Source organism: Tenrec ecaudatus, chromosome 4, assembly GCF_050624435.1.
Source record: "Tenrec ecaudatus isolate mTenEca1 chromosome 4, mTenEca1.hap1, whole genome shotgun sequence".
In the NCBI taxonomy this organism is placed as follows: Eukaryota; Metazoa; Chordata; class Mammalia; order Afrosoricida; family Tenrecidae; genus Tenrec; species Tenrec ecaudatus.
The window spans coordinates 16,643,084-16,665,194 of NC_134533.1; the positions used below are offsets into that span (position 1 = coordinate 16,643,084).

The 22,111-nt window shown below is 39.8% G+C and overlaps 1 protein-coding gene across 1 annotated transcript; it reads left to right on the forward strand.

The window, feature by feature from the left end:
• The first annotated feature begins 1,335 nt into the window (after window positions 1-1,335).
• LOC142446348 (olfactory receptor 9I1-like) lies at window positions 1,336-2,286 on the forward strand. Its single transcript, XM_075548107.1, has one exon. It carries the CDS (start codon window positions 1,336-1,338, stop codon window positions 2,284-2,286), a length of 951 nt encoding a protein of 316 aa, XP_075404222.1.
• The last annotated feature ends 19,825 nt before the right edge of the window (window positions 2,287-22,111 follow it).

Genomic DNA, 22,111 nt, shown 5'->3' on the forward strand with positions numbered 1-22,111 from the left:
GGCTGTCCAATGACGAAGCCTCACACAGTAGAGTGACTACAGACATTTCAGCCATTGTTTTTGTAAATTCCACCAAACAATGTTTTTCCTGTTGGAGCTGAATTGGAGACATAGGGAAAGATACTGAAAGGAGTCAGCTGTGAATGATTGTGAACAGGGCTGATTGTGACTGTAAGAACTTGTACATAAAATTGGTCAGTTTACCATCCTCCTGTGTTTAAATGGCGCCATCTCAGTAGCAGAATGGGAGATTTCACTGCTAGCAAGGGACATGAAGGAGAAATGAAATGTGTCCACTAGCACCAAGATCCCTCTGCACTGAAACTCTTTGATCCCGGAAATAGCTGAGACAAGAGACAACAGATGAGGGGTCGCAGTGGCAACAGCACAACTGAGAGCCGGAGCTGTGGACTTCTCAGTCCACAGAACAAGGAGAGTTGCTTGTGGTATGGGGTGCCAGCAGATACTTAATTGGGGGAGCTAGCTGTTGACCCACAGAGTTAGAGTTAATCGCCTTCAGGCAGAGGCTTAAGATGGAAGTACATGCCCTTTGGGTATATATTGGCATCCCTAAAGTAGCTTTGGAGTGGGGGAGAGCCAAGACAAGAGATTGGAGAGAGGCCTTCCTGCAGGAATATCAGAAAATAGATTGTCCTGGGGGAACAGCTATATCCCAAATTTCTCTCATGTGAGTTACAATCCATTAACTTCCTTAATAAACTCAACTATCATTAGTATTCTCTGTGAGTTAGTTCTACATGGCCATTGCAGTGAACTCGCAAACACTGAGCAGTGGTGAAAGCTGTGGGAGGGAAGGTTGTTATCAGAAATTGTAAAAAGGTGGCAGGGTGATAGTGTGCCTGGCACCACAGTCAGAAGAATCAGCCTTGGGAAGCTGCTGCCCATGAAGATGATTTAGGTACTTTCCGCTTGAGAAGTCAGACAAGGTCAGATGCAACCTGTGCATCACATATTTTACACAGCTCCTAGACGATCACATGATGGCTACATGGTAGAAGAGACTCTACAGCTCCCTGGGGTTTAGAATAGATGCTGTCAGGATCACTTAAACTATGAACATCTGTGTGTCTCTTACTCTTGTAGGAATGCTCAAATATGAACAAGAATATTATGAATAAAAACACAAGTCTCAGTTTCATGAAATGTATAAAACGAAATCAGAAACCCAAGGAGGATCAAGCAGGTACATTGTGAAAATTAAGCTCTTTGAGGTTGACCCAGAAATGTAACTCATACTTCAATCACAGAAAGAATTTGACCATCAATTCAGAAATTGCTTAATTTCATTCTTCACCTTAGACCAATATTCTACCCATGGCCAGGTATAATCTCACCACAGTTACTGAGTTCATCCTTGTGGGCTTTACCAATCACCCCAATTTAGAGATTCCCCTCTTCATGATATTTCTGAGTTTCTATGTAGTCACCCTTCTGGGGAATATGGGGATGGTCATTTTGATCCGCGTAGATGCCCAACTCCACGCTCCAATGTACTTCTTCCTGAGCCATCTTTCCCTCTTGGACACATGCTATTCTTCAGTCATCACTCCTCAGATCCTGGCCACACTGGCCACAGGCAAGACAACTCTCTCTTATGGCCAATGTGCTGCCCAGTTCTTTCTTTTCACCACCTGTGCAAGTACCGAGTGTTTCCTACTGGCAGTGATGGCCTATGACCGTTATGTTGCCATTAGAAACCCACTACTTTATACTGCGGCCATGAATCCCAGAATCTGCTGGAGTTTGGTAATAGGAGCCTATGTGTGTGGTGTGTCAGGGGCCATACTGCGTACCACATGTACCTTCACTTTCACCTTCTGTGATGACAATCAGATCAACTTCTTCTTCTGTGACCTCCCGCCCCTGCTGAAGCTCGCCTGCAGTGACACAAGAAGCTTGGAGATTGTCATTGTCTTCATTGGCAACTTTGTGATTGTGGTCAATGCTTTGATCATCTTGATTTCTTATCTGTTCATCATCAAGGCCATCCTAAAGATGAAATCTTCGGGTGGCAGGGCCAAAACCTTCTCTACATGTGTGTCCCACCTCACGGCTGTGGCCCTCTTCTTTGGGACTCTCACCTTCATGTATATACGGAGTGGCTCAGAAAAATCCCTGGAAGAAGACAAGGTCGTGTCTGTCTTCTACACTGTGGTCATCCCGATGCTCAACCCTCTGATCTACAGCTTGAGAAACAAGGATGTGAGAGCTGCCTTCAGAAAGGTCACTGGGAGATTCCAGGTGGCCCGGAGCATGTTGGTTTGAGTAGCTGGATATTTTTTAATGTATTAATAATATATATAACCTATATGCAAAATAGAAGGCATATAGATTCCATTTAGCACTCACTCAAACAACAAATATGATTAAATTTTTTCCACTAATTACATGATACTTTCTTCATTATTTCCTCTCATCCTCATAGTACATCCATCCTCTCTAAGCACCTACCAGCCTCATGTAACTTTCTAACATGGTACCTTATGAATTTTCTGGGGGCCTGAGGGGGATTGCGTTTATCTCATCCTACTTCAGTAATCTTTGCACACATGCTAGATATCCTGCAGTGAATCACTTAGTCTCTTCGAGGCATAATCTTCACAACTCCCACCAAATGACTGGGCGATACAACAAATTAAGTATCTGTGACCCACAAAGGAAGCTGGCATGACACCATTGAGAGGGATTTTTTTTTTTTGGAGCTGCCCGCAGTTGTGTTGTATGGAACAAATCTATGTCCCACAGAAAGAAATATTTCTCAGTCCTGTACCATCTACACAATTGTTATGTTGGAATCCATTGTTGTAGCCACTATATCAATCCATGTCATATAAGGTCATTATTTTTCTGAAACTCTATTTGACCAAGCATGATGTCCTTCCTCAGGAACTGGTCCCTCCTGATAACATGTTCAAAGTATGTGAGATGAAATATTTCCATCCTTGCTTCTAAGGAGCATTCTGACTGTATTCTTTCAAGACAGATTTGGTTGTTCTCCTGATCGCTCATGGCATATTCATTCATTTTGCCAGCACCATAATTCAAAGGCATCAATTCTTCTTCAGCTTTCCTCATTCACTGTGTATCTTTCATGTGCATATAGGGCAATTGAAAGCAACATGTGTACAATATTATTCTTGGCCAGTTAACTTCCCTCTTGACCCAACCGGAATTTGTGTTAAACTCAAATATTTTCACTTGTTCCACAACAGAAATTTCATATATGGCTTTTTAAATGTTGTTAGTGGTCTTTCATTTCTCTCTTTATTATTTTTTATCTTTATATATATCATCATTATTTTGTCTTTCTGTTTCATTTCATTTTTGTTTATTATTGTTTCCATTGGGTTTCCCAGTTTATGAAGCACAGAATGAGTGGATGCACAGAGACAATAACTGATGGCACGGTGTATTGGGGATGAACAGGGGGACGTGTGGAGGTTGGGGTTGAATTGGGGAGCAAATAATGAATGCCGGAGGACAAGTTGTGATGATGTCTGTACAACTTGTTTAAAGCAATTAAATTATGGACGTGTATGATATGTGAAGATTAAATCAATAAAAAAATCCAAACTTGATTTATTGTTACCATGGGTGAAGGAGGAAGAGTACTTGCTTAGATAGACATTGAGTCGATGGAAGTGGTGGTGGAATACTTTGGAATACAGTATCTATAACGGTTGTACAGCACAAAGAGTATAATCAATAGCACTGAGTTATGCATGTAGAAATTTTTAAGTTGGAGAATGTTCCTTGTGTAAATTTTTGACACAATTTAAAAAATAATGACACAAATAACAATGAGTATGAGAAAGAAGAAATTGTTCTACAATTGATTGTGGTAATGATTGTACAACTCTTCATGATATGATTGAACTATTGAATTGTATGATGTGTGGATGAAGTGCCAATAAAACTGTTAAACAGAAAAGAAAATGGTTGGGATCAGACACATTAGTCTTCAAAGAGATACATTTTGGTTTTTTAACATTTTAAAGAGAACATTTGCAGTATATTTGCACAATGCAATATGCTTTCATGGGTACATATTTTATAGAATTGGATCATGTGAATAAGATGTGTAAAACCCTAATGGGCCCATCTGTCAATTTTTCCCTCCTTATAGACTTAAAGGAAACCAAATCCAGAGCACAGAAGAGAATTTACACAACTAAACTAGAAGATACAGGAATTGGGTATATCCTTTGGAGTCCGGGTCCCTGTGCAGGGAACTACCTAGACCTAGGGGACAAGAAATATAGTTCCCTGTATCTACTTCTTCTGATTCTCTGCCTCACACATAGTCATCCCTTTGATGTTACACTTCTCTGTATCAGAGGTCAGATGAAAAATGCAATCCTTTGCACCTAAGAAACAAAACAAATTTAGGTGTCAAACTGAGGAGTGCATGTATCTTCACCTCACGTGTTTAAGGTTAACCGGCAAATTGTTATTAATATATTGTTTCGCAGCTAATGATTTCCTCTCTCCAACCTTGATTTTATGAAAAGTTTACCCTTCCTTCCTGCTTCAGGATATGAAACAGTCGTTAAAATGTCTCACCATCCTGCCTACAACTGATTGGTTCAAAAATAAGCACCTGACTTTTTTTCTGATTCAAATTTGGTTTTGTCAGTAGACTTGGAGGAGTTCACCCCGATAAAACTCAAATGAAAAGATACTCTTCAGTGTATTGTGGCAAATCTGCCCACTTAATACTCAATAGAACATTGGTCCCAGTTTCCTCCATACTTCCATCATCTTCCAAATATAGGAGAAGCTCCCCTGTGGATAGACCTTGGTTTAAGTGATTACTGTTCTAGCCCTTGATTTTTCCTTTTATCGATCATAATTGCACTGGAATCAAAGAGTTCTGTTTTATTTAGGTGTATAGCCAGGTGCTCAATAAATATCTCTTTAAAAGCATAAGGAAGACAAATGAAAGGACTTCCATTTCTGAAAACATGATGGCCTGTGACAACTTTGTTAGTTGTCTTTTGCTGTTAAGCTTAGAAGCTGAAAGGAACAAATATTTACTTTCTCAAAGTTTAAAGGTCAGGAGTCCACAGCATGAGTTAGAGGTCTCCAATTGAGTGTGTTTCCATCCTGGTGTTAGCTAGGGCCACAGTCATTTTGAAGTTTGACTGTGGAAGAATCCACCTCCAAGCTCACTGATGTTGCCGTTAGCAGATAGATCCTTGCTGACAGTTGGGAAAGTACACCAGCCCCATGCTGAGTGGACCTCTTCATAGGACATTTAAACATGACAGAGTAGACGTCCACTCAGCCCATATTCAAGACAGTGAAATTATCTGAGGGCATGAATCCTAAAAGGCAAGAGTCATTGGGGGCCATGTGACAGTTACCTATTTTCCATAGGCCCTATGGTCACAAATGATTCATGTTATTTAGCTCGGACTTGGTGTGTTGTTGTTATTGTTTGGTACTATTGAGTTGGCTCTGAATCATAGAGATTCTAGGTACAACAAAACAAAGCACTGCCCAATTCTACTCCATCCTCAGAATTGCTATGTTTAAATCTACTGTTTCAACCACTGTGTCAATCCACTTCTCTTTTCACTGACCTTCTACTTAACCACGTACGAACTCTTTTTCCAGAAAATGGATTCTCATACGTGAGGCAAAGTCTCACCATCTTTACTTCTAAGGAGCGTTCTGACCAAACTTCCTCCAAAGCTACGTTGTTTGTTCTCCTGGCTGTCCATGGGACTTTCAACATACCTCACCAACACCATAATTCCAAAGACGTCCGTTCTTATAGAGTTTTCTAGTCTTTCCTCCAATCCTTTCTTTTATATCATGATGCTGTCTGTTGGTCCCATTGTGAGGATTTTTTTGTTATACTGAGTTGTAATCCCTACTGAAGGCTATAGTCATTGGTCTTCATCACCATGTGCCTTTTTCCTATCTTTGCTATCCTCTCTGCTATCATCGACATGTCATAGATTTTTAACGACCCTTCCTTCCATCTTATGTCATGTTTTCTTTATATAATCCAATTCTCATGTCATTTTCTCAGTATATAGATTAAATACGTACGATGAGAGGATAAAACCCTGGTATACACCCTTTCTGATTTCAAACCACTCATTGTTCACTGTCGTTTGAACAATTAAATAGGCCATGTACAGGTTCCATTATTCACAGTTACTCATAGTTGCCATGATTCATATAGTCAAATGCCATTACATAGTCAGTAAAATGTAAGCAAGTATCTTTCAATTGCTTTCTGCTTTCAGCCAAGATCCATCTAACATCAGCAATGATATCCCTCACTCAACATCCTCTTCTGAATCCAGCTTGAATATCTGAAATTTCATGTAGATGTACTACTGCAAACATTTTTAAATTATCTCCAGCAAAATTCACTTGTGTGTTAGATAAGGGATATTGTTTGATAAGTTTTGTGTCCTTTTGGCCACTTTTCTTTGGAATGGCATAAATGTGAATATCATCCAATCAGTTGGCCAGGAATCTTTCTTCCAAATTTTTTAGCATAAACTAATCAGTATTCTTATTATTGCTTCAGTTTGTTGAAAATTTCAGTTGGTATTCCACCAATTTCTGGAATCTTGTTTTGGTTTTGTGGTATTATTTTGGTTTTTTACTAATGTTTTCAGTGCAGGTCGGACTTCTTCCTTCAAGATTATTGGCACTTGGCCATATATTACCTCATGGAATGATTGAACATCAACCCATTCTCTTTGGTACAGCGACACTGTCTAGGTATAGCACTGGATGATTTTTCCCAGAATCCTTTTCATCAGGTCCCAGTCACATGTCTTAGATATGGACATGTGACTGAGGTGGAAAAATACAGAATTGATAGTTTGTTAGAAAACATATCCTTGGTGACAGAAAGGATAGCAGTGACACTAGGAGAGAATTTATTCAATGAAAATATCTTTTGTTCACAACATGAATAGTGATTATAAATGTGGACCTTGCTAAATTAAATACACAGGAATCAAATCAGCTACAACATGGAAATAAATTATAAAGCTCAATACTCTAAACAAGACCAAGGGCCAACTGCAGAAAAGACCATTGACTACTCATACACAAGTTCAAATTGAAGCTGAAGAAAATTAAAATAAGTCCATGAGATATAAAATACAATCTTGAGTCTAGCCCACCTAAACTTAGAGACTTCTTAAGCATAAATATGCTGAATCAATGGACTCAAGCCCAGCAATAATTGTATGGATGGTGTAGGACCAGGCAGTGTTTGTTATACATCAGGTCTCTATGAGTCAGAACCAACTTGACATCACCTAAGGACAACAAGAAGAGATCTGAGGCACTTAATACTAATGACTGAAGTCCAAGGGAGTTGTGCAATGACATCAAGAACAACATATGTTTTCTTTTAAAAAAGAACAGCGTATGTATACAAATGCTGAAGACTAAAGGATGAGTTGCTAAGCAAGTGGGACCTGGGATATGCAGCTCTGAAAGAACGGGTGACTGGACTGATGGTATATAGCAGGTCCCTCTCTCTATTTAACAGAGATATAGTCATCTGCTCTATGTTAGGATCCCCGTTAATTTTGTGACTATCTGCATATTTGTCATGTGTGTGTGTTTAGCTATACAAGATAGCTAGCTATACAAGATAGCTAGTGACTGGTCCAGTGGTTCCTGGGAAACATGGGAGAGGAGTAGGGTTGGGAGGGGAGCAGGGAGCCAACAATGACAGGTACAGGATAATAGTAAGTGTTATAAAATTGATGGCAAGGAGAGTGTACATTTTCTAATCGTGTTTGCTCAATTGAATTGTATCTGAGAGGAATTACAAAGAGGTGAATGATGATAGTGGGGCAGGAGGAAAAAAATAAAAAGATGAAAGAAGGAATATATGTGAATATATGTAAATACATGTGTATTTGTGTATATATGTATAAAGAAGCAACTGCAACAAGGAAGCAGGTGGACTTTAAGCCTCTACTTAAATCTTACCTTAGTACAAGAACAGTTTGTTCTAATAATGTAGCACTGTATGATACTCATCTTTCTGGCGTGATCACTGAAGACAAAATAGGTGCATAAGCAAATGTGGTGAAGAAAGTTAATGGTGCCAGGCTATTAAAAGATATAGCATCTGGGGTTTTAGAGGCATGTAGTTAAACAAGCTACCATCTATCAGGGAAGCAATAAAGCCCACGTGGAAAAAGCACACTATCCTTTGTGATCATGAGGTGTTGATGGAAAGAGATATCAGAAGTTCAAAAATAAGCAACCAATTTGATGTGAAGGGGTGTGAATGTAGTGCAGACCCAAAACCCTCCTGTAAGGTAATTGTGCAGTCCTTATCAGAAGCCACACGGGAGGGATGATAAATCCAGGGTGCAATATAGCACAAATGAACCACATAACTATCCTCTAGTTCGTTAATATTTCTTCCCCTTACAATTATGGGTTTTTTAATTTGCTTTACCTCATTAATCATGTTACTTTTGTGTATGTTCATTTGTATATTTAAGATCATTCAGTACATGAAAACCAAGATAGAAACCCCTTCAGAAACAGTAATAAGAGTAATGGTTTCCTGAGGGTACAGGAAGAGTATGATTAGAGGAGGGAATAGGGGGCTGATAGCATTGATGACTTTAAAACCCCACTAGATGGAATCGAACAACAGAATTGTATGTGAATGATATACTGGCTTGTGTAAGATATGGGGGTGGAAAACTATTATAGGGAAAAAGAAATATTATATATATATATGTTTTTATATAGTATATTTCTGGATGTGTGTGTTTCTGGGGGTAGGGTGGGGGAGGAAACGAATAAAAGGAAGCTGATATCAAGGCTTCAAGAAGGAAGAATGTGTTTTGAAACTAACTGTGGTAGCAATTGTACAATACTGCTGGATGTGATTGAAGTACGGAATGTTATGATATCTGTAATAGCTTCCAATAAAATGATTAAAAAATAACAATATATGTGAGGAAAGCAAAATGATATTAAAAGACAAGAGAAGGAAAGACCAAATGGATTTCCAAAGAGACCTTGAAACTTGTTCTAACCTGGAATATCGAGAAGCTGAGACAATTTGAAGAAACGATAAAAGATAAATGTGGAATTTAAAATTGCAAAGGGAAGCTCAAGAAGACAAAATAAAGTATTATAATGAAATGTGCTTAGGTCTGGAATTAGAAAAACATGCTTAGCATGTCTCAAGCTGAGAGAACAAAAGAAAGAATGCAAGCCTCGAGTTCAATATTGAAGAATTCTATGAGCAAAATCTTGAGCCATGCAGAAGAGAGAAGGAATACAGAGAGTACCCAGAATCACTGTACCAAAAGGAATGAGTCAGTGTTCAATGACTCCAGATGGTAGCATATGATGAAGGAGCAATACAATTGAAGGAAAAGTCCAAGATGCACTGAAAGCATTGGCAAAAACTAAGACTCCAGTAATTGATAGAATATCAATTGGAATATTTCAACAAACTGATAGACCACTGGAGATGTTGAGTTGTCTCTGTCAAGAAATGTGGAAGGCTCTAACCTAGTCAACCAACTGGAAGAGCTCCATATTTGGGCCCCTTCTGTAGAAAGGCCACTCAACAGGATGCGGAAATTATGGAATGTCATCACACAAGAGTAAAATTTTCCTAACAATATTTTTTTTTAATTTTCTTAAGATCATCCCACAATGGTTGCAGCAGCATATTGACAAGGAACTTCTAGAAGTTCAGGCCGGATTCAGAAGAGGATGTGGAACAAGGGACATCATTGCTGATGGCAGACGGATATTGACCCAAAGTAGAAGAATATTTATTTGTGTTTCATTGACTATGCAAAGGCACTCAGTGTGTGGACCATAATAAACTGTGGATGACCTTGAGAATAATGAGAATTCCACAGTACTTCAATGTACCCATTCGGAACTTGTATTTGGATCACGGGGAAGTTGTATGAACATAACAAGGAAATGCTGCATGGTTTAAAATCAGGAAAGGTGTGCATGAAGGTTGTACCCTCTTACCATACCAGTTCAATCTACATGCTGAATACATCACCAGAAAAGCTGGATCACGTGAAGAAAAGTGCGGCGTCAGTTTTGGAGGAAGGCTTATTAACCACCTAAAGTATGCAGATAACACAGCCTTGCTTGCTGAAAGTGCGCAATTGACGTGCTCGCTGATGAAAACCACAAAATGGCAACCTTCAGCCTGGATCACGGTTCAAGATAAGGAAGACTGGAACAACTCGAACAATAGGTAACATCATGATGTGCTGAGAAAAGATTGAGGTTTCCAAGGATTCTGTCTTATTTGGATCCACAATCAGTGCTCATGGAAGCAGCAGTCGAGAGATCAAAAGATGGACTGCATTAGATACATCTGCTGCACAAGACCTTTTTACAGTATTGAGGAACAAGAATGTTACTTTGAGGATTAACGTGCACCTGACCCAAGCCACGGTATTCTCGATCTTTATCCAGTCCATTTCATTTTTTATGACACCTAAAAATCCTGGTTTTATAATCCATATAATCCAAGTTCTGGTATTGATAGAGTTTTACAGCTGTTTCTTCTCATTTTGTGTAATATCCCATCACCAAGTGAAGGTCCCAAAGGTTTATCCTGCAGCTTCACTCCATCGATGTCATTGTCATTGGCTGTACTTTGAGAAGGCAGCTTTCTCGGGCATGTTTTGAGGGCCTTATGATGTGAGGGACTCATCTTCTGACACGATTCTGAGACTATTCTGCCGCTATTCATCAGGCCTTCAGTATCTGACAATGTTTTAATTCTATTCATAAGGTTTTCAGTGGCTACTTTCTCCAAATTGGATTAGCCTATACCTTTGTCTTAGTCTGGAAACCCTGCTGAAAATGGGTTCACTTTGGGTGACATTGCTGGTATTTGAAATGCCATTGACATCGCTTCCAGAATCACAGCAACACACAAGCCACCTCCATGTGACAAATTGACTGAAAAGTGGTGCACACAAGCTAGAGTGGGTACAACACAATCACTCAGATCACAACCATGAGGTCTTCATTTGAAAGGCAGTTTCCTAAGGAGTGTAGATTGCTTACAATGTAAGCGGATGATGTGGGAAAGCTTTTGCTAGCATTGGACCTGCATCTGGCTCATCCACCTCTGGTTCTTTGGACATGAACCAACTGCCTACCTTATTGCCTACTGCTCCTGGGAGTTTTAAGAAGCCTATCATCCAACCTGGTGACCTTCTATATCTGTTTACCTCTGCAAACACCATGCTAGCCTACTGACCTTGGGTTCATTTGTATGTAATTTATACCATGACAAAGTATTTAAAATTGTATTTAGTAATAAATTCTTCTACAAGGAATAAAGGCTTTATTGTTTAAGTAAAATACTTTTTAAAATTAAAACCAGTTTAAATGTAAAACGTTGCCTTAGAGTTGATTTCAGCTCAGCTGTGTAGAACAAGGGTAGAACTTTCCCTAGAGGCCCCAGGGGAGGAATCCGTAGTGTGGCCACAGTTTTCTTGCAGAGTAGCTGGTGGAATTGAACTAACAACATTTGGGTTAGTAGCTGGTACATCGTGTTTTTGTTAGTAGCTAAGGTGGCACCAAGGCTCCTACAAGTTCCCCGTGTGATATTTCAATGGATGGATGTAATTGCTGACATGATCTCCCTCCCTCTACTCTCTGCCTGGCCCAGATGCCACTTTGTCACTCTGTCTCTTGTATTACTCTAGGAAATATTTGCAGTAAAACACTTGTACTCTTTTTTTTAAGTCATCACTTAAACAATCTATATCATAAAAACCCTGAAAGACAAAGCAGTGCTGCCTTATAGGGTGTCCAAGGCTGAAACCAAGACAGAAACACTGTCACGTCCTTCTTCCACAGAGCAGCTTGGGGGCTCCCATCACAGACTTAGTCAGCATTTAAACCACTGCTCCACCAGGACGCCTCAGCACATAATCTTACCACACACGAATTTAAATAGATATTTAATTACAGGACATGAGAGCATATATTATTTTTAAAATGCATTCAAACCTGTAATTCCCCCATGCTGCCAAGAGTCCTGGTTTGTGGCTGCCTCCCTTCCTTGCTGGCTTCTTTGCTCACTGCTTGCTAAATACAGTAAGGTGCTGTGCCAGTCTTGCTACTTGGGAATAAATGGGGACACATGGTCTCTTTGAAACCCTTACTGCTAAGATTCTACAAAACCGGGTTTATGAATGGACGCAGGAAAGAAGGGTGACTCCACTAAGCAGGAGACATGTTGCTAGAAATCAAGACGGTTCCTCCAGGAACCAATATTTAATATAGCTGGAAATATGGAACTAATCACCAAGAAACAGCTATGAAAAATGTAAGATGAGTGGAATTGAGTGGGAATGGTATGTTCCTTAGAAAAGGATTTCAGGGACCAGAAAAGAGATCAGAACTGGAGTTGCTGGAGAAAGCCTTTGCTCATGGAAACCCTGGAAATGTGCCTCATAGAAAGGCGAACCACTAAGCTACTAAGGGTGTGGATTCCATTAGAACATGTCTTTTATTTAGGCTGCTCCAGCCTCGTTTCCTCTTGAATCAATAAGCACCCTTCCTTAAAATCCATGCAGACAGTGCAGCTAGGGACTCAACCTCAGGACAGAAGATGGACATGGTACAAAGAGAATTTCACAGGAGACACCAGCCCTGAGACCCATTGAGAATTTTCAGGATTGTAGGAGATTGTACATGGGCCAGAGACAACATAAAGAAACATGCACTTGCTCCAGGAGCTGCAGATGAGCTTTGAGACTCACCCTTAATCCCACAAGATTTATTTCTATTCTCTCAAATGAAGAGAGGAGATAATGCGCGCCTTCTGAAGTGTGTTCACCTTAATGGGGGGGACTTTTCCTGTGAACCCTGGGGCACATCCCAAGTGCTCACTCCTGGTGCAGAAACAAACTTTGAGCTCATTGCCTCCCTTCTACAAAGTCCTCCCTGAAAGCATTTAAAATACCTTGCTGGTATGTTTAGCCAGAAAAAAAACAAAGCATAATTATGTATTTTTGTTGGTCATTGTTAGCTATTGGGGCATTATTAAATGCTTTCAACAAGATCCTACGCAACCTTACATCTAAGATGAATCCACCTAAAATTGTTCGGCCAGGTAATAAGACATAATTGTCACTTGGCAACCTTGGGAAGAACCCACTCTAAACTAATGTCCACACAAACTGGGACTGCGTAACTGGACACAGAATCTGGACATTGTCATCGGAACTTGTCATCTGAAAGAGTTGACTTCAGGCTGGCATTTCAACTTTACACCAGTAAGACTGGGTTGTTTGTTTTAATCTGCAGCTGCATTTTCTTCCGTCTTGATGCCATGAGTCAGAATTGATTCTGTGGAAGTGCGTGGTTGAGTTTGGGGCTGTGCATCAATAGGTGGATTTATAAAACATGAACAAGGTGGTATGTGGTTACGGGGTTGACTGGAGAGATGGAGAGCTTGAATCAGGGAATTCCCTGTAAGCTACTGGTTTCCAGGAATTGTGCTGAGGTGTGATAACCATATGGAATCGAGTACTGTCTTTGAAATCAGACAGACAGTAGTTAAAATCCAGCCTTTTTTCACTGATGTGACTTCCAGCAAGTTGAAAAAGCATTCATTGTCTTATTTTCTTTCTAATCATATCTTTCAAATAGCTAACAATTACCAACAAAGATTGAAAGGATTATATGAGATCATGTGTGTGGAATGTTCAATATTATGATTTCCACAGAGCTATATTCAAGACGGTGCCAACATTTGGAAAGGGAGTATACAATGGTGATTCAATACTTACCAGTTGGGCCAGGGGGACCAGCGTTCAGATCATTTATTTCTTGCTTTGAAACATCAGGAAAAAGATTGAATATTTTTAAGCTCAATTTTTTCATCTATGCAATAAAGATAATGCCCCTGGATGGTTCAATTGGTTAAGCAGACCATGACTAGCTGAAAGGTTGGCAACTCAAACCCACCTACAGGCATGTCCCAAGAGAGGCCCAGCAATCTCCTTGAAAACCCCTGCACACAGGGTCACCATACTATAGCTAACAACCGCAAACCTCCTCTACACAATGAGGATAAATTTTCCTCTCTGACACTGCTATTGTGAGGTTAGAATGAAAAAATAAAGTACTCAGCATGGTACCTAAGGGTACCATGCAAACAGCTCACTAAATGTTCGCACGAATATTCTGAGATACTGAACACAGAGAGACGGAGAGAGTTAACCCTCTTGAGCCTCTTCACTCTCCCCAAGGGTTCAACCTTGGAAGCAAGAGAAAGAGGACTTTGGGAGAACGATCCAAAGTAGTGAGGAAATATAGGATTAACAAAACAACTACTGGGAGGATCCCTAAATCATAAAGATACAGAGAGTGAACTACTGGGAGGATCCCTAAATCATAAAGATACAGAGAGTGTAAGGGGGCAGCCAAGCATAGTTGCACAGAATTTACCATCAAATAACTATGGATCATAATTCAACTCTTCTATTTACTAACTTGCTGACCAGTAGACAAGTTAACACCCCAGAGGTTCACCCTCACAGTTTTTAGGAAAATGTATATGTAAAAAATTCACAACAAAATTACATATAACAAACTAGATTTTCCAGCAAACATGGGAAAATTATAAAAATATAATGTGTGTAAAAATGGAAACACAAAATTGGAGTTTACTACCATGTCATGTCTAGCATACATGTAAATTTTAAAACAAATCCAAACTATATTTTAAAGAAGCATAAAAATATGAAAAGATAAAATATATATATACCCACATATATATACACATGAGAAGACGTCAAGTGTTTGTGTAAAAGTACAATTAAAAGATAATGGAATTTTTCCACAAATTTTTTGAAGCTCATATGTATCTAGAGAGAATACACTGGAAAGGATAGCAGTTGAAGCAGAAGGATAGGGGAGAACAACGTGAAAGGAGATGATGAGCAATTTTTAAACAAGGTAAGGAAGGACCTGGTCTTGAGCAAGGTCTGGTTTTCAGGAATGGGAGAAATACGTTTAACTCAATTCTTGCCATGTAATTCCATTGCATCGGCTTACTCTCTGCCTTCAAGTAGATTCCAACCCACGGCTACCCTATAGGACAGGGTAGAATAACTCCTGTGGGCGTCCAAGACTGTCACTCTTTCAGGAAGAGTGTCTCCTGTGGAGAAGCTGGTGGTTTCAAACCTCTGACCTTATGGTTAGCAGCCAAATTCATAATCACTATGCTACCAGGACTACTTGGGACTATACGTAAGGAACTACAAATCAATTGAAATAATGATCTTATAATTTAGATAGACAATTGGTGTGGTTAGATACTATCAAGCTGGCTCTAACTCATGGCAACCGTATCTACAGCAGAACAAAACACTGCCCAGACTCAAATAATTGTTATGCTTGAAATCGTTGTCACAATCAGTTTGTCAATCTCTCCCCTTGAGGATCTTGCTCTTTTTCACTGAGGTTCCTCCAGTGAATATTTCCAAATTACGTGAGGCAAAGTCGTGCCATCATTGCATATAAGTAGCATTCTGACTGTACTTTTGCTAAGATAAATTGTTCTTCTGGCAGCCCATGGTATAGTCAATGTTCTTCACCAACACGAGGACACAATAATCAGTAGCAAGGAGTACACATTTTTCAAATAGGACAACATTTAGGAAAATTCTTCCAAGCCAAACTTAGCCCACATACCTAGACATAGAAAAATTACAGATTAATAAGGCCTTCAATGCGATGGATTGACACCGTGGCTGCAACAATGGGCTCAAACATAGGAACAATTGTGAGGATGGCTCAGGACAAGGCACTGTTACCTTCTGTAGTACATGGGGTTGCTATGGTTCAGAAGCAACTCAATGGCACGTAATAACATTTAAGCCCCACCACTTTTCAGAGCAGAAACTAAAGCTCATACCAACAGAGACATCCAAAGAAACTAATTAGGCCCTGATGTTAGAGTGGAGAGTAGTGGGGGGTGGGGGGAGAGAGAATTTTGAGTAACCCTAGGAGACTATTTTTTATATGATATATGACCACCGATTTGAGCTGGAGGAGGTTTTCACGGGGCCTAACAGAAATATGGCCCTCTTGGGGGCAGGGCTTGGTGCCCCAACAGACTGGACTGGAAAACACTCCTAACAGCCAACAAACAGTCCTTGAACTAACTACAAGCTTTTCTTTCTTGTTGCATTTTGTTCTGTTTTTTGTAATTGGTTTGTTGTTTTGTTGTATATTGTTGCTTGGTTTTGCTCTGTCTTGTTTTTGTGCATGTTTTTAATCTCTGCAGGTCTTTCTAAATAAGACAGGCTGGATGAACAATCTGGAGGCAAAAACAACGGGACTGACAGTTCTCTGGGGACATGGGAGAGGGGGAGGGGGCAGGGAAAGGTAGTGATGTTAACAAACCCAGGGCCAAGGGAACAACAAGCGATCCAAATTGGTTGTGAAGAGGGTGTAGGAGGCCTGGTGATCAAGTAAATGTAACCAAGAGGAATTATTGAAATCCAAATAAAGGCTGAGCATGATAGGGGGACAAGAAGAAAGTCAAAGGATATAGAGGAAAGAGCTAGGAGGCAAAGGGGATTTATAGAGGTCTAAATAAAGGCATGTATATATGTAAATATATTTACATATGAAGATGAGGAAATAGATCTATGTGCATATATTTATAGGCTTAGTATTAAGGTAGCAGAAGGACATTGGGCCTCCACTCAAGTCCTCCCTCAATGCAAGAATACATTCTTCTATTAAATTGGCATTCTATGATGCTCACCTTCCTGACACAACTGCTGAAGACAAAGCGGGAGAATAAGCAAATGTGGTGAAGAAAGCTGATGGTACCCGACTATCAAAAAATATAGCGTCTGCATCTTAAAGGCTTGAAGGTAAACAAGTGGCCATCTAGCTCAGAAGCAACAAAGCCCACATGGAAGAACACACCAGCCTGTGTGATCACGAGGTGTTGAAGGGATCAGGTATGAGGCATCATTAGAACAAAAAATCTTATCATAGTGAATGAGGGGATGAGTGCAGAGTAGAAACCCAAAGCCCATTTGAAGGCCACTGGACATCCCCTTAAAGAAGGGTCTCGGGGATGAGACAAGCCAGTCAGGGTGCGATATAACAACAATGAAACATACAACTTTCCTCTAGTTCTTAAATGCTTCCTCCTCCTCCACTATCATGATCCCAATTCTACCTTACAAATCTGGCTAGACCAGAGGATGTACACTGTACAGATAGGAACTGGAAGCCCAGGGAAACCAGGGTGGATGATCCCTTCAGGACCAGTGATGTGAGTGGCAATACTGGGAGGGTAGAGGGAAGGTGGGTTAGAAAGGGGGAACCAATTACAAGGTTCTACATGTGACTTCCTCTCTGGGGGATTGACAACAGAAAAGTGGGTAAAGGGAGACGTCGGACAGGGAAAGATATGACAAAATAATAATTTATACATTATCAAGGGTTCATGAGGGTGGGGCAAACAGGGAGGGAGGGGAAAATGAGGAGCTGAGGCCAGGGGCTTAGGTGGAGAGCAAATATTTTGAGAATTATGAGGGCAATGAATGTACAAATGTGCTTTACACAATTGATGTGTGTATGGATTGTGATAAGAGTTGTATGAGCCCCTAATAAAATGATTAAAAATAAAAGAAATTTAAAAGACAAAAATAAATATGGTGCCCTCCCCACATAGGGAATAAAGCTATTATGATGTTTCCACAGGTGTCTGGACTGAGTGGAAACTGCATCACAAGTTCTGTTCCTCTTGCTGAAAGGTCTCCAAGGAATTAGAACTCGGCCGGGAGAGAAATCTCACAGTTTTTTGTGCCAACTATGCCCAAGTTTGCAAACTAATTCTTGGACTTTTTTACTTTCAACCTATCTGAGGATCAGTTTTCCCATATCGAGGTTAATGAAAGTGTCAATCATTGCATTTCACGGGTGTGTGGAGGCAATCACAGATATTCATAGGTTGGAAAATGTTTAAAAATAATAAAGAGGTATCATGAAGAGTAGTTTTCATTACTCTGGATTTTATCAAAAACGATCATCTACATGTTACTATAGCAAAGAAAATTCCTAGTTGTGCTATAAGGGAGAGTCTTTAAATAATCCAACTTTGATGATGTTCATGGATTCACCGGAGTATCTGGGTGATATGATGTTGACAGCCAGGGAGTTAATTATAGATACATGAACTCTGAATCAGCAAAGTCTTACCTGAGAAGATTTGGGAGATGTTATTGAGGAAGCCAAGCAAACACTCCAGGAGGGTGTGAAAAGGTAATGAATTCAGGAGGCTTGGGTATAAAGACGAAATCCATCACTGACATGGAAGTCAAAAAAAGAGCTTTAAGTGTCTGAACTCGGTTTCTCATTCACAAATAAGTCTAATGTCTGTTCCTGTTCCATACGATTGTTGGAAGGAGTCCATAAAACATCGTATGTGGAAAGTCGTGGTACAGTATAGTTGACTTTGAAGAAAAGTTCATATCATCTTGGATATTTTTGACAAATGCTCTCAAGGCTCATTCAGAACTGAGGCACTTTAATGGACTCAGAATGGATTATCAGAAGTATTCTGATAGGACTCAAATGCTCCTATAGCAATTTTTAAATATATGAAATGAAAAAAATACCGTGACTCAAAGGAAATGATGGCATAACAATCATAAGCAATTAATAATTAGGGATAAAGTATTCATTTGACTACTAGAAACAGTAGGTATCAAGTCACATTTTTTCTCTTTGTATCTTGCAGAAAATCACATGTGCCATTATAATAAACACCACTTAATATTTTCTGAATTAACTTATAGGCAAAGGATTGAAGACAACGATAATAGCAGGTATTATTAAATGAATGGGGTGATGTTTGTTGTTGTCGCTTTTAAATGAAGCCAAGAAGAAGATAGAGAAAAAATGGAATAAACTCTCCATCTTACTTACTCAATGACACTCCAAATACACTCACTCAATTATTGAAACAAAAATAGAGGCAAATATATTATTTAAAGATGTAATGAGAATCCATAAAAATCTAGAGACAGCATTATGATCAAGTTTATGCGAGAAAATGCATTATTGTCCAGAGCAGGAAGTCAATACATGCTATCTAAAATTAATATGATAACATTATATTGCTCTTTCTGGGTGCCAGGCACAGCTCTACACCATTTATAATTACGAACTTATCTAATCCTCAAAATAACACTCTGACATAGGCATTTTTCAGACTATGGATAAGGAAATTAAAGAAGCGAAGATTAGATAGCTTGCCTAAGGTCCTACAACCAGACGAGAGCAAGGCCACAAGTAGGAACATAGTTTTAATCACTGTGCTATAAATTCCAAACTAAAATTGATAGAGCGTATTTCAGAGGATGACATCTGAGCAGGGATAGTGAATGTTAAGTGGAGACTAAGACTTTTAGCTTTCATTTAATGCCATTTTAACTGAGCATTTTTTAATATGCCTGTATAATTACATAAGAAGAAGAAAATTTTATCTAGGTGTAAACTGAGAGAAAAATCAACATCAAGAGTACATTCCAACTTCAACACGTTTCTTTTTTTCTTTTTAAAATCATTTTATTGGGGCTCATACAACTCTTGTCACAACCCATCCATCCATCCATTGTGTCGAGCACATTTGTACATTTGTTGCCATAATCATTCTCAAAACATTTTCTTTCTACTTGAGCCCTTGGTATAAGCTCCTCATTTTTCCCCTCCTTCCCCGCCGGCCTCTCCCTCACAAACCCTTGATAATTTATAAATTATTATTATTTTGTCCTGTCTTACACTGTCCAACGTCTCTCCTTCTCCACTTTTCTGTTGTCTATCCCCCAGGGAGGGGGCTATATGTAGATCCTTGTGATCAGTTCCCCCCTTTTACCCGACTTTCCTCTTACCCTCCTGGTATCGCTACTCTCATTATTGGTCCTAAGGGATTTATCTGTCCTGGATTCCCTGTGTATCTGTACCAATGTACATCCTCTAGCCTAGCTGGATTTTTAAGGTAGAATTGAGGTCATGATAGTGGGGGGGGGAGCACTAAAGAAGTAGAGGAAAGTTGTATGTTTCATTGGTGCTTTACTGCACCCTGACTGGCTCCTCTCTTCTTTGTGACCCTTCTTTAAGGGGGTGTCCAATTGTCTACAGATGGGCTTGGGGTCTCCACTCAGTACTCCCCTTCATTCACAATGATATGATTTTTTGATGCCTGATACCTGATCCCATCAACATCTCATGATCACACAGGCTGGTGTGCTTCTTCCATGTGGGCTTTGTTACTTCTGAGCTAGATGGTCGCTTATTGATCTTCAAGCCTTTAAGACCCCAGATGCTTTATCTTTTCATAGCTGGGAACCATCAGCTTTCTTCACAACATTTGCTATGTACCCAGTTTGCCTTCAGCAATCGTGTCAGGAAAGCTTCAACAAGTCTTTCATGAGAACTCACTGCCATTGAGTCAATATTGACTCATAGTGATCCCCTGTGGGTTTCTGAGACTATAACTGTTTGGAGGAGTAGAAAGTCCAGTCTTTCACCTGAGGAGCTGCTGGTAGTTTCAAACAGCTGAAGGGAATTAGAATTGTAACTACAAGAAGTGTAAAACAAAGGCTAATGTGTGGATGGCACAGGGAGAGAGAATGTGGTTCATAAAGAGAATGAATTCGTAGGACTGTCCAATCATGGATTTTCACACAGTGCTGTGAATATGGACCTTCTAGCCATAGGTTTTGTAAATTCTACCAAAAGATTCTTTGCTAATGGGTCTGAATAAAGAAGGTAGAGGAAGATACTAATAGGATTCAGTTGTGAGCATTTGTTAACAAGGCTAATTGTGACTGTAAAAACTTGTACATCTAACGATGAAGTTGGTCAATTTGTCATCCTACAGAGTTTAAATGGAGTCATCTCAGAAGCAGAAAGGGGCATTTCACTACTAGCAAGAGACATGAATGAGGACTGGAATGTGTTCACTAGCACCAAGATGCCTCTGAACGGAAACTGTTTGATCCAGGAAATAGCAGAGACAAGAGACCACAACAGATGAGGGGTAAAGGTGGCAACAGCACAACCAAGAGCCAGAGCTGTGGATTTCTCAGACCACAGAGCAAGGATAGTGGGTGTGACTACATACTTAATTGGAGAGCTAGTTGATGACCCCCAGAGTTAGAGTCAATTGCCTTCAGGTAGAGGCTGAAGAAAGAATAGCATGCCCTCTGGGTATTTACTGGCAGCCCTAAAGCAGGATAGAGGCCAAGCCAAGAGGTAGGAGACAGAGAGAGACCTACTTGCTGGATTGTCAGAGAAGAGACTTCCTGACTCAACAACCACATCCTGAATATTTCTCACTTGAGTTACAATCTATTGACTTCTCTAATAAACCAAATAATCATGAATACTGTCTGTGAGTTCTACATGGCCATTGCAATGAATTGCCAAACACAGCTGAGAAGTAGAGAGTGCTGTGGGAGGGGTGGTAGGTGTCAGAAATAATCTCATGATTATTTCTAGAATGTGTTTCTATATTATTTCCATAGAAGGTCGAAGGGTGAAGGCATGTCCAACACCAGCTTTAGAAGACTCAATTTTAGCAAAGGTGTTGCTGCTGATTATTTTTTCCTTCCCCCTTGTAAAGTCAGAGGTCAGGCAGCTCCACATCACACCTCTTACACCTGGGTACCGAAGGACCACATGACAGGTATGTGGAAAAGGACACTCTAGCTCTACATGTGGATTAGACTCAAGGCTGTCAGGGTCGTTTCCAAATATGAAAGTCTATCTGTTTCTTAGTCTCACAGGAATGTCTGATATGATCGAGAATTAATTTGAATAGGAATACCAGCTTAAGGCTCATATTCATGAAATGCATAAGAAAAGAAAAGATATTCAAGAAAAATCAACCAGGCACATCACTATGAAAAGCAAGCTCTAGAAGTTGACCCAGAAATATCAATCTAATTTCTACCACAGAAAGAATCTGTTCTTCAATTCTGAAATTGTTTCTTAATCTTATTCTTCTTCTTAGACCATAATTCTACCA